The 16591-nt window shown below is 43.0% G+C and overlaps 1 protein-coding gene and 1 pseudogene across 1 annotated transcript in view; both read left to right on the top strand.

Annotated features, from left to right (window-relative positions):
* GNAS (GNAS complex locus) overlaps nt 1-6596 on the top strand; it is a 54027-nt gene extending 47431 nt beyond the window's left edge. Inside the window, 8 exon segments of the mRNA XM_032878889.1 lie at nt 1453-1550; nt 4634-4688; nt 4799-4872; nt 4986-5044; nt 5150-5270; nt 5459-5589; nt 5899-5966; nt 6187-6596. Coding sequence (XP_032734780.1) covers nt 1453-1550; nt 4634-4688; nt 4799-4872; nt 4986-5044; nt 5150-5270; nt 5459-5589; nt 5899-5966; nt 6187-6333 — 753 coding nt within the window. The 3' untranslated portion in view covers nt 6334-6596.
* A 3384-nt stretch (nt 6597-9980) lies between these two features.
* LOC116880013 lies at nt 9981-15053 on the top strand (annotated as a pseudogene).
* The last annotated feature ends 1538 nt before the right edge of the window (nt 15054-16591 follow it).

Below are 16591 nucleotides of genomic sequence, written 5' to 3'. Positions count from 1 at the left end.
GCTCAAGACGGGTGAGCAAACTTGGATCACCCCTTGTCCGTCTTGGCTCACCCATCCCCCCAAGTAAACACTCCACTTTAATCCTTGCCTTAGTAAATTTTAAATTTTCATGAGGGAAAATGGCACTGAGTTGTGTCGCAGCCTTAATTATTCCTTCGTCCCTGTCTTGTGGCTGACCCAAGTTAAAAGAAAGGACTTTAACCTAAATCATAACTTGGGAGGTTTTTTTCTGGGCATCCTCATTGGTGTGCGGGACCCTGTTGACAAAGATTCTCTGTCCCATAAACAGCTATTTTTAGGTGACATAAAACTGCCCATTTCCAAACGTATACATTTTGACCCCTTTGTAGGGGAAGAGTGGTTTCTGAGAGAGGAACGGGAAACAAGGTGGAAAGATGCATGAGTTTATAAGGCCCAGAAGGAAAAGACTTGTCTACAGTTAGAACAATGAGTTATTGTGGCCTTTTGTCAGGCTTTCCTGGGAATTTGTGTTTGTGTTTTAAGTGGGCTTGGCTGTAAACTGCTACTAGCAGGGAAGCAGTATTAATAAGTAGGGCTAGGTGAATTTTTTTTTTTTTTAAACATTTGTTTGAAAAAAAGTTCAAGCCATCAGCATGCTACACATAATGCATATTTCTGATAAAAGGGAAAATGGCAGCGGGTTGAAAATGCACCAAACAGTAACCTTCTATTAGTCGAGCTGATAGCTGAGCCTTGTGTCCCTACCTGCTTGTAATCCTTCTCTTGCTGAATTCACATCTGAAGAAAAACTTTGTCTTTCCTCCTAAGGGGAGGTTGCCCCCATGTAATTAAAAATGTTTGTATATTCAGATGAGATGTGACTTATAACCTACTGCAATTTAGGACAACAGAGGATTTCTTCTCCTTTGTTTCTCCCTACTATGACCCTTCCTAAGGGACAGGCACTGACAAGGTCCGATTCGCCAGCGATTCCTAACCATCATATTTTTTGGGTAAAATTCAGATTTTCCTAGAAGGGAAATTTCATCCCAGCACATCTTACAAATGAAATACTGTGTTTTCACAACACTGAATCATTCCTTGGCGTATTCTAATGCAGATTAATGTATATCTTTCCCAGAAAAACAATCGTGTGGAGAAACAAAATGATTCAGTAGTTCACTCTGTCCTGGCCATCCAGGACCGCCCCCCACCAAAAAAAAAACCCAAAAACAAAAAACCATAGGAGGAGGAACACTACCCAAGACCCGTTAATTCACAATAAGAGAACAGCAGGAATTAATTACTTTGGCTTTTAATTAACGTTTCACAAATTGGATGAAAGTTCTTTTGAGCACAAAGTCATGAATTTGGCTCGCAAGTGGGAATCCCCTTGCGCTGGTCACAGCGAACTGTGGTGTCTGGGTTGTAGGGACAGCGTGGCTTCCTGGGCTCAAGCTCATGTGTGTTCTCTCCCATGGTCACTTGCAGGAGTTCTATGAGCACGCCAAGGCTCTTTGGGAGGACGAAGGAGTGCGTGCCTGCTACGAGCGCTCCAATGAGTACCAGCTCATCGACTGTGCCCAGTAGTGAGTAACCTCCCCGCACCCCAGCCGCACACAGCACAGGCACAAACGTAGACGACACTAGAAATCTTCACTCGAGCTAGAGGGGTTCTGCTCCTAGTCCCATCTGCACTTAGAAAGTTCTGGTCTGATTCATTTGTTTTAAAAAGCCCTTAATTGCACTTTTTAGTGCAGTGACATTATTTTATATAAACAATTAATGCCTGTTAGAGCAAAATGATAATTACTTGCAGTAATGTGATGTGCATAATTAATTAGCTTGAGGCAAATTAATTGGATTGACCTCCAAGCTTTTAGGAAGATGGAGCAGCTCTCAAGCTTTGAATAATGTAAAAATATTTTATTTTATTGCTGTCATTTAAAAACCTAACCAAAATGGCCAGCACAAAACCATCCCCCTCCCTCTCCTTGGTAGCTGAGAATTGCCTTGGCATCTCTGCCATCAGGTAGGTGATGACACTAGGTGCCAGGGTCCAAGGTTACTGGATGCTCTTCCTGTCCAGTTAGGTTTTGTTGAGTTCCATGTCCTGCCTTTATTCACGGGGCTGTAAGTCAAGGATGCTTCCCCTCATGGGGAGCCGACAGCATACTACAAGCTCTGTCCCCCTGTACCTGCTGGAGTCAGAGATAGGCTGGTCAGAGCCCTAGAGAAATTGTTTCTGAAGGCAGCCTTGGTTTACCTGCTAAGTGGTCTCAGTGAAAACTCGGGATGTCTTGTGACTTGGTGGTGGTTTGGGGGGGGGGGGGGATGATGGATGTTTGCGACATTCCAGCTTTCCTTCTGGAGGTCGCCGAAACTCAGAAGGGACTTTGCTATAGAAAATATCAAGTCCTCAGGACCAGGGTTCCGGGCTGGCTAAAAAGCTACATTTGGGTGGCTCAGGAGCCCCAAACTGGTGGGATTTATTGTGAATACTGTGGAATAAATGAGAGGGAGGGAGAGGTAACAGCAAAGAGCGAGTTCCCTCCACTCCTGTTCTCTGAAAATGGAGGGGGGTGGTCCAGGCACCTGTCCTTACCCCCTCCAGGTAGGAATCCCGCAAGGCAGCACCTCCGGCAGCCTGGGGTGGGGGGTGGTTGTCGCTGGGCACCACACACCCCAGGGCCTGCATTTTCCCAAGGAGCAGAAAAACAGCCCCCCCCCCCCCCCCCCCCCCCCCCCCCCCCCAAGACCCAAAACCCCCCCCCCCCCCCCCCCCCCCCGTCAGTCCCTGTGACCCCAACCCCCTACCACTTCTGCAGCAAAGTCCCTGATTTTCTCTAAAGTTTGAACGAAAAGCTGGAAGTGCTAATTATAGTAACTCAAAACAAATGGAAATCCTGGAATTGTTTGCGTTTTGTATCTTGGACCCAAGTCAGAAGTACAGGTACAGATTAGGAGGGCTGCGCCCCTCCCCGCTGGCAGCCGTGGGGGAGGGGGCGGGTGTGACAGTGTCATGAACCGTAATTTAGCAGGTTTCTGGGGTTGGTTCTTGTTTTTGTTTTGTTCTTTTAATTTCACACCAATTATAAGTTGCTCCTGCAACTTTATCTGCAAACGGCAGCCTTTGCACAGTTCATGGAAAGTTTTAAGGAAACTTGGGGGGGGGGGCAAGAACACAGTTTACAACTTTTAAAATGGCCTCTCCGGCGGGACGACGAGGGCGGCCCCGCCCCGCACACCCCCCGGTGCGCTTCCGGCAGGACGGCCTTGATGGTAAAGTTGCCATACTGGTGTCGTGCCCATTTCTTACGCTGCCTATTTTTATTTGTGGAGCCGGGTTTGGCTGGCCCGGCTCCAGATGTCTCTCTCACAAGATTTGGTGCGGCTGGTCTATTTATAGAACTGTGGTTCTGTTGCCATGGCAACGCGCTGGCGGCCAGGGCGGTTGGGGAGCTATTTCTGGCCCAGTGCTGTAATGTGGGACTGATTGGGCAAGTTAGTGTATCCTCTAAGCCAGACTAACTCTCTAAACTGGTCAAGAGGAAGGGCGGGGGGGACTTCAGAATTTCTTCAAAGTAGACTCTTCTCCCTTTGTGATTTTTCTTTTCAGTTTTGAAATACTTCCAAACCCCTGCCCCTTCCTCCCCCTGCCCCAGGAACCCCCCCCCCAGTTTTAATATTCATTTTCAGTATTAATTAAATGACCCCAGTCTTTCCAAAGTTCATTTTCCTAATGGTGCATCCAGCCCAGCATCCCCAGCGTGGTCCTCTTGCTTTGGGAAGGTCATGGCCAGCTCTTGATGGCACCTTCCTCATGGTGGAGAATGGTGTCTCGGGCCCTGGGCCCCCCTCTTGTGCAGGATCCCAGCCATAGGAGGACCCATAACCTGCCTGGCTGTGGGATTTTTTTAAAAAACTCAAAGCCTCCTATCTGGAGGGTTCTATTTCATGGACCAAACAGAACGGAAGGGAACTTTGTGTTGGTTTCCTGTTCGGTGTGGTTAGGCCAGAAAGGGCCCCTTTGTGTCAACCTCTTTTGTTCTCTTTTAATAAGTGAGATTCTTAAAAAGTAGGAGGAAGGGATACCCATTCTGAGTAATTCAAACAATCTCATTTTCATGAGTCCCTTGAGGGGAAAATCCTTGCTGCTTTTAAGTGTGCCGTTTTACTTTAAAAAAAAAAGAAAAGAAAAAGGAATGTGGTGGAAATATACAGTTTTTAAATCACTTGCCATTTTAGTCAAAGGCACACAACTTAAAAATGTTAAATTTTTAATAGTCACTTTGAGATGACACAAGATCAGGTAGGCCTGGTTTGGGGGGGCCCCCGTGGTTGCACAGAACTGAGTCCAGAGCCACCTCCACCCCCTTTAGACCTGCGCTGTACATGTATGCCAGGGGCCTCGAGAGCCCATGCCTGCTTCCTGGTTCCGGATCTACTGGTCCGCCAAACACGCTTACCTTAAATGCTGCTCACGCTAACCGTTCTAAGGCTTAGGCTCTGAGTCCTAAATGTAACCAACACAGGCAAAACTCCCGCTGACTGAATGCCATATAACTTTGACACCGTCATTTCCATCGAGCTCAGCTTTGTAGCGAGACAGGAATCGGGCAAATCAGCATGAGCTCTTTGAACACCTGTGTGTGTGTTTCGTTCCTCCCAGCTTCCTGGACAAGATTGATGTCATCAAGCAGGCTGACTATGTGCCCAGCGATCAGGTACGCGAACGTTCTCACAGTCGGGGACTCGTAGCCCCCTTTCCAAGCCACTCAAGACTTTTGCCTCCAGTGGGTTTGGGTGAGAGCCATTGACTGAGATCTTGTTTTAGGATCTGCTTCGCTGCCGCGTCCTGACTTCTGGAATCTTTGAGACCAAGTTCCAGGTGGACAAAGTCAACTTCCAGTAAGTGAACAGTTCCCTTCTTAAGATAGACACTGGTTTCCTTCAGTTCCCACCGGCAGAGTGCTGGAGGGTATTAGCCGCTGGGAGTGACCGGTGTCCTCTGTCTCCCGCAGCATGTTTGACGTGGGCGGCCAGCGCGACGAGCGCCGCAAATGGATCCAGTGCTTCAATGGTACGGAGCCGTAGCCTTCTCTTCTCTGTAAGGACGTTTTGCTCTGACTCGCTGAGGGCCGTGGTCACCTCTGACATGCATTGCTTTTGCTTCCTTGTGCTGCAGATGTGACTGCCATTATCTTCGTGGTGGCCAGCAGCAGCTACAACATGGTCATTCGGGAGGACAACCAGACCAACCGCCTGCAGGAGGCTCTGAACCTCTTCAAAAGCATCTGGAACAACAGGTCGGTGGGGCATCCCCCTGGCTTCCTGCCAGTCTCCCCTCCCCTCCACCCCCCCACGGGCTCCTGGGACTGACCGGAGGCCCTGTACTTGTGCTCTTCTTAAAAAGAGCCTTTGCAAGGTCATGAGACCCCTTGCAGAAAAAATGTCTTCTCTTCCCGGACACTCACCCCACCTTCCTCTCCGTTAGATGGCTGCGCACCATCTCTGTGATTCTGTTCCTCAACAAGCAAGACCTGCTCGCGGAGAAAGTCCTTGCTGGAAAATCGAAGATTGAGGACTACTTTCCAGAATTTGCTCGCTACACTACTCCTGAGGACGGTACGTGGGGGCTTCTGCCGTCGCACCGGCCCGTTTCCGTTCTTCCGCTCACTGGGCCTGTATACTCACGACTGTGCCACAGGCTTCCATTCTGGCAGGTTCTTCGTGTGGGTGGAGTTCAGCAGCCCCTAAAATGAACAGCCTCTCAGAATGGAAATAATCGCCCTTCCTCCCGCCAGCAGACGGGAGGGCTCTGCAGGGACGCAAGAACTCACTTCCCTGCCGCATCTAAGTGAAGGGACCCAGCTGACTCTCTAGCTCTGCTCTTACCTTTTAACGACCTCACCAAAATATTTCTGTTCCTCGTAGCTACTCCCGAGCCCGGAGAGGACCCACGCGTGACCCGGGCCAAGTACTTTATCCGTGACGAATTTCTGGTGAGTAGAGACTATCTTCCGCCCTCTCTTGGCTGGTTCTTTTTCTCGTGAACATTTGGGGAGTCAGTTCTTCGCTGCCTCCGTGTTACTGCACTGGGAGCCAGTGAGAATTTTAGCTTTGATGTAACCTCAGGAGCTGGTGGACTCGTCCTTGGCGGCTTCCCCACCGAGGATGCTGGGGAGGCGGCGCTGACTCCGTTTCCTTGTGTCTGTCCCACAGAGAATCAGCACTGCTAGTGGAGATGGGCGCCACTACTGCTACCCCCACTTCACTTGCGCCGTGGACACCGAGAACATCCGCCGTGTGTTCAATGACTGCCGTGACATCATTCAGCGCATGCACCTCCGTCAGTATGAGCTGCTCTAAGAAGGGAACGCCCAAATTTAATTAAAGCCTTAAGCACAATTAATTAAGAGTGAAACGTAATTGTACACGCAGTTGATCACCCACCATAGGGCATGATTAACAACGCAACCTTTCCTTTTCCCCCCAAGTGATTTTGCGAAACCCCCTTTTCCCTTCCGCTTGCTTGAATATTCCAAATTTAGAAAGCTTAAGGCGGCCTACAGAGAAAAAGAAAAAGAAAAAAAGGCCACAAAAGTTCCCTCTCTCTTTCAGTAAAAAAAAAATAACAGCAGCAAACAGAAATAATGAAATAAAAGAAATAAATGAAATAAAAGAAATAAATGAAATAAATATTGTCTTGTGCAGCATTAAAAAAATCAAAATAAAAATTAAATGTGAGCAAAGGACGTGAGTCCTGTGAATTACTCTCGGCTTCGAGCACACACACGTTGTTCACGGTTTGGACTGCCGTAGAAGTTGGGAAGCCCCATTTGAAGTGACAGGTCCCCATAATTTGGGTGTCTGGAAACAATTTGCAGATAATTCAAAAGTCTACCCCTGTCCTTGGCCTAAGCCCATGCCCCATAGGAGAGCATTAACCCACGTAAAGACTTCTGAGTTTGTCGTTGGCACCCTGTCCATTCTACCAACTTACCTTATAGGTCATCACAGTGTGCCTGTTTTAACCGAGAATCTCCCCCGCAAAATAGGTGTTAGGTTTGGGGCTCTCTTCTTGCTTTAGGATATGGGGGGGTTGGATTTCAGGAATGCAGTGTTTCAAAAGAGGGGAAGTGGGGTTACTCAACAAATGGTGTATAATGTAGACCTTTATCAAATCATCACATTGTATAAAAAGTATCTCAGAATTTTGTCTGTTATCCCTCAGAGTTGGGGGGAGGGGTCAAAACAGACAAGAGCTATCAAATAGTTTTGAAATAGATGGCTAAACATCTGGGGATAAACTTAAACTGGATCCCTACCTCACTCCATACACAAAGGAATTTCATGCGGATTGATCACATGTTTAAGTACAAAAAAGTACTTGAAAATGGCTATTTTAACAATTACAATATTGATTTAGACAAGGCCTCTTCTATATGATCTAACCTGCACAAGCCATGGGGTTGGGGTGGGCTATAGAAAATTAAAAGATTACATAAAACAAAATATGAATGGGGTGGAGATGGGGTAAAAATCTATAGCAAAGGGTTGATTTCCCTAATAAAGTGCTCATAAAAATCATAAAAATGCAAAGTTCATGAACACACCATTCACTTGAAAAAAAAACAACGGGGGAAATGGGGAGTCTCCTAATGAAATGCACTATAAACTCATGGGGGGGTAGGGGGCGTGGTCAGCCTTGTAGGCCCCACATGAAACTCATAAAAGCTGTTGTGAACTATAGCTTGGGTTTGAGGTCCAATTGGACTCCCTCATCTTTATCCTCAGGGTTGTACCTTAAACTTGTGGTCACCCCTGGGTTGGCTTCCCGGAGACGGGGGAGAAGAGAGATCAGCTTGTCTTCAGCATCAACCACTGCAGCCTCTGAAAAGTGGCTGAATGAAACATTAGGTGGATTCTGTAATTCAGCCACCAAATCCACTTACGGGTCTAGTTTCCAGATAAAATTAATCCCAGCCAAATTAATCCTCTAGTATAGCTCCCCAGAGGTGAGCAAAATAAGCTCCAATGAGGGCAGAAAAGGTAGCAAATACCCTTCTCCATAAATACTCAGTCCACATAAAAATGAAGGGCGTGCTCTGTAGACTTTGTTGCAAAACAACCCTCCAAAGCACCCCCCAATTAACATCAATCTACATAAGTGCTTATTATGCAAATATAGCCAAAAGACCAGCCCACCAGTCCCCATAATCCTCCAAAGTACTCCAAATAAACAGCTAATTAAAACCTGGGTACCAGCTATCAAGACCAGCCCACCAGAATGACCAGCTCTTCCAAGATGGCTGCCTGAATCCCACCCCCCCCACAGCATAGAAATTCTGGAACCTTCTCTGAAGAATCCACAGGTGATTACCACAGCACTAGCCACATCTCCACCAAAATTAGGGAACAAATTCTCAGGCCCTAGAGAAGCTACACCAAGAAAATGATACCCCAGAACACCCACACCCCCGCCCCTTGCCAGTCAAAACTGGCAGACTTCACAATAACCTCCAGAAGGAGGGTCACAGTTACCCAGCAGCTGTTATATGCTGACCAATGCCCAGTGAGACCGCTTCGGCCATCACCACCATTTTACCAATGAGTCAACCCAGGCCTAGAGAGGGTTAAGAGACAAGGCTGGTAAAGGGGAAAACAGGCTTCAAAGTCAGGTAGCCAAAGACCACTCCCTGACCACCACACCATACTGTCCTTCTGGAAGACTCAGAACAAAGAGGGAAAGGTCTCTCGTTGTTCATCCCATGATGCCAGTTGTCAGGAGTCCATGACCTTTGACCCTGAGGGGAAATCCTGCAGGGTTCTTCTGGATTTGGGAGCCAGTTGTGGTGGGGTGGGTGGGGTGGGTGGGGTCGTGGTGGAGCAGGGATGGTCACTGGACATACTCCTGCCCCCCCACCAGTTCAGAGGGTTGCTTGGGGCCACCTCCAGGCACTCAAATGTGTTTGAGGGTTCCTTCTGTTCCTTAGGGGTTATCCCTTCTATTGTGAACATTCCCATTTCTATTTTCCCTCTGGCCTGGTCCCAAACATAACTTGTATAGGGCTACTTTAAAATCTAAATTCTGGGATCTTCAGAAAGCCAAAAAACTATGAGGAATTTCATCTAAATCTTGAATTACCAGTAGCCATTAGTTTTTAAAATTTCAGCTGAATTTCACATCTCTATTTGAATGCAAAACATTTTTCTAAAGGTAACAACTTGTGCCACACTTTCTAAAGGTGTATAGACCATATATTACTATGTATTGACCTTTTAGAGAATAAATAATAATAATAAACCACTAAGCTCCCCCAATAAAGTCTAGTATGAGGAGGGTCTGGAATTGAGCAGAATCTTTATCTACTTTCGTTTTTATTTAAAGATGGGCAAAATCGTACCCCCCAAAATGGCCACCTCTGCAAAACCCATGGGTGTCAAGTGGCATTCTATTTTAATGGCCTTGGACACGACTGGCCATCTTCGTATGCAATGAATGTAAAGAGTGTATGGGGCTCGGCCAGCCACTGAGAGTTTTGCTCTCATGGGGCTTATATTCTATCATAGGAGACATACATTTACCAAATAAATAATCAAAAGAATTGCAGATGGCGACACGGTCTCCAAGGGAAAAAAAAAAAATGGGGCAATGGGGAATGGGAGATATTTGGGGAGGGACTCCACTCTACATAGAAGAGTCAGGGAGGGCCTCCCAGGGGAGGTGACTTTTCTTAAGGGAAAGCAAAAGATGAGAAGGAGATGTGAGCGGCTATCATCAATATTTTTTTATTAATATTGATTATTAAAACATTATACTTAATATTTATGGACTACTTTAACATGTGATAGGGGCCGTCCTAGGCCCTTTTGGGGAATTACCTCATTTAATCCCTTTGAAACCCTTTGAGGATGTAGCCTATCATCTGTACAAGCCGTATCCAAGCGGCGCCCCACGATACAGAATTTTTAAAAAGTGATATCTGAAGCATGGTAAATAATTTATGCCCATTATGCTTGTAAACAATGGCTACACTAAAAAGGCCACTGCGGTAAGCACTTAATTTGATAATTGCTACCCAGGTTCCTAGAAATAGAGTTAGGGATTTGGTGTCTCTGTGATAATTTTCCTGTGTTTAAACGCGCATAGACTGTGAACAGCTGAAGTTTTCTGGTTTTGTCTAACGTGTTCTATCAGGAATGTGCTCAGCTGCGCGCGACAGAGCCTTGACTTGGCGTGACACAGACAGAGGCTCGCAACTCACTTCACCGGAATCCTGAGGAATTCTCCAAGTGGCTCCTAGGGTTTCTTAAGCAGCTCATCAATAGCTGGGCTCCAGCAAGTCTCTTGGCTTCGTTCTCTTGGTTGTGAGATGGTATCACATCTTAGCCCAAGGCGGAGAGGAGAGGGCAAGACAGCCCAGCGACCGTCTCTTTGATCAGGAATGCAAACGCTCTGCAGCCGCCCTTCCATCTTCTCAGGCACGTGAAAGACACAGATACCTAGATAGCAAGATAAATACTTCGATGCCTAGATAACTAGCTGGACAGACAGAAAAATGTAGGTTTAATAACACTATCACACACACAAACACGCACACACACACAGAAGGATGTATAATTTTCTGTTGCACAGACCTTGAAGGAACATCTAGAAAGATCTATCCAGTGCTGACCCTGGGGGAGACCAAAAAAAAAAAAAAAAAAAAAATCGAAGCAAATCAGTTACCATGGGTTGGGGTGGGGGAACCCTCACATTACCATAGTGACCACCATGACAAGACGGATCCAGGCTCTTGTTGGAGTGGGAAGCTAGGAAATGGAAGGAGACAAGAGGGAGGCTTATGGGGTGTCTGTTTCTTGACCTAAATGCTGATTAAACAGATTTATTTGAGAAAATTCATTGGGTTAGAAATCCATGATTCATTCAGATTTCAGTCTGTATACTATACTTCAAAAAAAGTTTTTTAAATGAGAGAAAGAAAGAAGGCACTAGACACAGTAGTTTTACAGAAAATTATACTAAACCTTTAAAGATCAAATAATTCCAATACTACTTAAATTATTCCAGAGTTTAACCAAAGGAAATTTTCAAATTTATTTTTGTAAAGCAGGTATAATGTAACATTGATTTTAAAATGTGCCAAAGATTAGGGTGCCTGGGTGGCTCAGTGGGTTAAAGCGCCTGTCTTTGGCTCAGGTCATGATCTCAGGGTCCTGGGATCAAGCCCTGCATCGGGCTCAGCAGGGAGCCTACTTCCTCCTCTCTCTCTGCCTGCCTCTCTGCCTACTCTCTCTCTGTCAAATAAATAAAATCTTTAAAAAAAAAAAAGTGCCAAAGATTGCATCCAAGAATAAAATTATGGACCAATCTCGCTTATAATATCAAGGTGAAAATCTTAAAATACAAGCAAACACAGTTCAATATTACATTTAAAAAATACTACAACATGCCTAGATGAGATTTATTCTATGAATTCAAGGTTGGTTCAATACTAGCACAATAGTAATATTTGCAAAATTTAATGTCCATTTGTATTTTGGAAATCCTATAAGATAGTAATCAATGGGTGGTTTCTTAATGACTGTGTGTATATTATATATAATATATAAAGTACACTGTCTATATACGCATATATATCTAAAATGTACTTTCCTATATGTTTTATATGTAAATTTTATATATATATTCATTATAAGTATATTACATATATTAATTATAAGTATATTATAAGTATATTAAATATACTTCACTACAAATATATTTAAATTTTAGTTATAGTAATAACTCATAACTTAATTATAGATTAGTTATATTAATAACTGATGATAAAGTAATCAACTAATATAGATATGTTAAATAGGTATACAAATTTTTTTCTCCCCAAACCAACATTTTCCCTAATGAAAAACCTCTAAAAGTTTCCCATTAATGTCAGGATCAAGAAAAGCTTTCCCATTAATGTCAGGATCAAGAAACAGAAAGGACAAGGATGTCATATCACCATACTGTTTATTATTGTATTGGAAATATACACCAATTCAATTAGACAAAAGAAAGCAATTAGAGGCCTGAGAATTTGAAAAGAAAAAGTAAAACTTTTATCTTGCACTGCAAATGATATAACTATCATGATTTCCCCCACAAAATCCATAGAAAAATAATTACTAAAAATAAGAATTTAGTCAAGAACAAGTTTATGAGATCAACATGAAAAATCAATAGCCTTTCAATAATGGTTGGAACATCTGGCCAGAAAAATCAATAAACAGCTGAGTTGAACAGTATTATAAACCAAGTGGACCTAACAGATAGATACAGAATGTTCTTCTCAACAGAAATAGGATACATTAATGTTAAGTCATAAAGCAAGTTTTAACAAATTTAAGAAGATTGAAATTATTCCAAGTGTCTTTGCTATCCAAAATAAAATAAAACTAGAAATCAATAACAGTAAGAAATGAGAAAATTCAAATATGTGGAAACTAAACAATACATTCTTGAATGACTATTGGGTCAAAGAGAAAATTAAAAGAAATTTTTAAAGTATCTTGAGACAAACAAAAATGAAAATACAACTTACCAAAACCTAAAGGATGCAGCAAAAGCAGTACTGAGAGGGAATAAACACCTACAACAAAAAAAGAGGAAAGATCTCAAATAAACAACCTGACTTTGTATCTCAAAGCACTAGAAAAGAACAAACTAAGCATAAAGCTAGTAAAAAGGAGGAAATAATAGAGATTCGGGCAGACATATATGAAATAGAAAAACAACAGGGGAAAAAAAAAACCTATAAGTTGGTTTTTTGAGAAGATAAACAAAGTCAAGAAACCCTTAGCTAGCCTAAGTAAAAAAGAGAGCAGACTCAGGGTGCCTGCCTGCTCAGTAGGTGGAGCTTGTGACTCTTGATCTTGGGGTCATGGGCTCAAGTCCCACACTGGGTGTAGAGATTGCTTAAAAATAAAACCTTTTTTAAAAAAGAGAGCGAAGTCTCAAATTTTTGAAATCAGAAATGAAATAGGAGACATTACAACAGACACTTCAGAAATAAAAAGGATAAGGGAATATTATGAACAATTAAATGCCAACAAATTGGATAACCTAGAAGAAGTAGATAAATTCTTAGAAACATATGATCTAGCAACACTGAATCATGAAGAAATAGAAAGCCTGAACAAAAGGAGATTGTATTTGTAATCAAAACCCTGCCAACAAAGAAAAGCCCAGGACCAGATGGCTTCCTAAGTGAATTCTGTCAAACATTCAAAGAAGAATTAATACCAATTCTTCTTAAACTCTTCCAAAATAATAGAAAAAGAGGGAACACTTCCAAACTCATATTATGAGGCCAGTACCAACCTAACACCAAAGGGACCACAAGAAAAGAGAACCATAGGCCAACATCCTTGATAAACACAGATGCAAAAATCCTTAATAAAATACTAACAAAATTTAATAGCACATTAAAGATCATACACCATGACCCAGTGGGATTTACCCCTAAGATGCCAAGATGGCTCAACATTGGCAAATCAATCAATATGGTAAAACACATTAACAAAACAAAGGATAGAAAGTACATGATCATCTCAGTTGATGCAGAAAAACATTTGAAAAAGCTCAATTTCCATTCATGATAAAAACTCTCAACAAAATAGGTATAGAAGGAACTTCCATCAACTAATAAAGGCCAGGGGGAAAAAAGTCCACAGCTAATACCAAAATCAATGGGGAAAACCTGAAAGCTTTTCCTCTAAGATCCAGTACAAGGCAAGGATGCTAACTCTTCCCACTTCTGTTCAACGTAGTACTGGAATTTGTAGCCAGAACAATTAGACAAGAAAAAGAAATAGAAGTCATCTAAATTGGAGAGGAAGAAGTAAAATCATCTCTGTTTGCAGATGACCATGATCATATACCCAGGACACTCTGACGGCTCACCAACAGCTCTTAGAACTAATACATGAATTCAGTCAAGTCGCAAAATTAAAAAACCAACATATAAAAATAAGTCACAACAACAAACGATCCGAACGGGAGGTTAAGAAAACAACCCAGGCATGAGGCTGGTGACATGGAGGACAGGAGCTTTCCGACACGGATTCTGACATGCCAGTGGCCCCCACTGATAGGCCGCTGGCTGCAGGGACCGAAAACACTAGGTGGGGATAGCACGGAGGCCCTTCCAGGGGACAGCAACGCTGGCATCACATTATCGGACTGTTAAAAGTGTGGATTTGAGGGAAGAGAGTTTTTCAGATACTGATGATAATAGCTCTCTTTGGAATCGCAAGCGACAGAAATGTTTTAATCCTTCTTCCAAACCAGAGTAGCGAGAAACCACCTGTTCCCAGAGAAGGTTAACAACATATGGGGTGCTGAGCTACAAGAATAGGATCAAGGTGCAGTAGCCACTGAACTTGGTATTTTGGGAATGGAGGGTGCTATTGACAGAAGCAGACAATGGGAGACCAACTGTCATTTGCTTGCTAGAGGAAATCGCAAGAACATACAACGGCATTAGACAAAGCCCTAGATGAATATAGGCACGGTGGCAAAAGAGTGGGATCAAAGGAAGAGGAAAGTGGGCGAGGTCATCACATACAGAACTGACCTGTTAAAGACAGGCCAGAGGACAGACTAGAAATGAACCCTAAAGGCTGGTAGCAGATCACAGAGGATGATTCCCAGCAGAAACTGGTTGATGAAATTTCTTTCAGGTTGTAGGAAATTTCTTTCAGCCTGCAGATCTTTCCAGAGGAAGATCTGATAGCACAAGTGGTAAGGATAATTGGGAACAAAAAGGCAACTGAACTTCTGATGGGAACTGCCGAAGTTGAGGAAAATGCTGGTCTTTTCATAATGAATGCTAGTCGGAGAGAGACACCACGTGGGGTTTTCCTGGATCCCCTGAAAAACACTCCTAGTGTCAGCAAGGAACAAATGAAGGACAATTTCTACATTGCAAATCAAAACAAGTGTGCATAGAGAAAGGCTGCTAGGAAGAGAACATAGGTGTTGGGGAACAAACATGAAAGAAGCTATTAAAAATCTAAATTTTCAAGATGACAATGCATCATGAGAAACTTTTGCAAGTGACATGAACGAGGCACTGACCTCTCTTGATGTTCCCTTGGAAAGCCATGCAGAGGCCAAGGCGGACACAGAGGCCGCTGAGGTTGATTGTTCTCACAATCTGGACTTCCTTTAGTCCATTTTGAGGAATAAACCTTTCTAAAATAACATTGTAATAAGCTGTTTCTACTGAGATTGCTTTGTTTCACTTTGCACGGATAAACATAAAAATCTGGAGAGAAAGACCTGTTTTCTTGTTTAAAATAAAATTGAATTTGTGGGGAGATGAATGCTATTTCTTTTTAAAGATTTTATTTATTTATTTATTTGAGATAGAGAAAGTGAGCAAGAGCTGGGGGTGGCGGGGGGTGAAGTAAGGCAGAGAGAGGGAGAAGCAGGCTCTCCACTGAGCAGGAACCTCCGAGGGGCTGGATCCCAGGACCCCTGGGATCTCGACCTGAGCTGAAGGCAGATGCTCAACTGACTGAGCCACCCAGGAGCCATGGGAGAGGAATGTCATTGATAGAAACATTCTTCATGTCTGACAAAATACTTAAAGGTGCCTACCAGAGGATTTAATTTCTCAGTCTGTTGCACTTGGTAATTATGACTAGTCGATAATTCCTTTTGTCTAGGATATTGTAATATACTATTCAAAAATATGTTTTCTTTTTCTGATTTATCTGATTTATCCTTGCAGCAAATTATGATTGGTTTCAAAACATTCCATTAGAAGATCCTCATAAGGCACATAAATTGTTAAGCTATTATAAATGCATTAAAATTTAGTTTTTCTATGTTCTAAGAACTTTTAGGCCATTTTAAAGATAGAGACTAAAATTAAAATAGGTTTACACTGATGGCTCTTCCCACTTATTTGTCCAGAAGGAAATTAACATCAGAAGCTTTTCAAAGATATATTGGTTCTTAACTTTAACTTTGTTTTTGACTTTAAAAAAAAAATTAACTCATTCATACACTAAATACTGAATATGATCCATACCAGTGTAATCTCCATGAAAATTTAAAAAATTCCCAGGGGGGGTGCACCTGGGTGGCTCAGTGGGTTAAAGCCTCTGCCTTTAGCTCAGGTCATGATCTCAGGGTCCTGGGATTGAGCCCCACATCAGGCTTCCGGCTCAGCAGAGAGCCTGCTTCCTCCTCTCTCCCTCACTGCCTGCCTCTCTGCCTACTTGTGATCTCTGTCTGTCAAATAAATAAATAAAATCTTAAAAAAAAAAATTCCCAGCGTTTGCCTGTATAAGACTGTTTTACTTTATGTTTAAAAAGTTAGGTATTAAAAATATTACCTTGGGTAAAAAGAAAAGGAAAGAAGAGAAGAGAAAAGAAAAGAAAGAAAAGGAAAACCAATCCCATTCACAACAGCAACAAAAAGAATAAAATACTTATGTATAAACTTAACCAAAGAGGTAAAAGACTGACAGGCTGAAATTATAAAATGGAGGAAATTAAAGAAGAATTGGATGAATGGAAAGATATCCCATGTTCATGGATTGGAAAAATTAATATTGATAAAATGTCCAT

Source organism: Lontra canadensis, unplaced genomic scaffold, assembly GCF_010015895.1.
Source record: "Lontra canadensis isolate GAN:19392208 unplaced genomic scaffold, GSC_riverotter_1.0 scaffold65, whole genome shotgun sequence".
In the NCBI taxonomy this organism is placed as follows: Eukaryota; Metazoa; Chordata; class Mammalia; order Carnivora; family Mustelidae; genus Lontra; species Lontra canadensis.
Note: the sequence above shows the minus strand (reverse complement) of the source record. Positions and strands in the feature narration are given on the sequence as shown.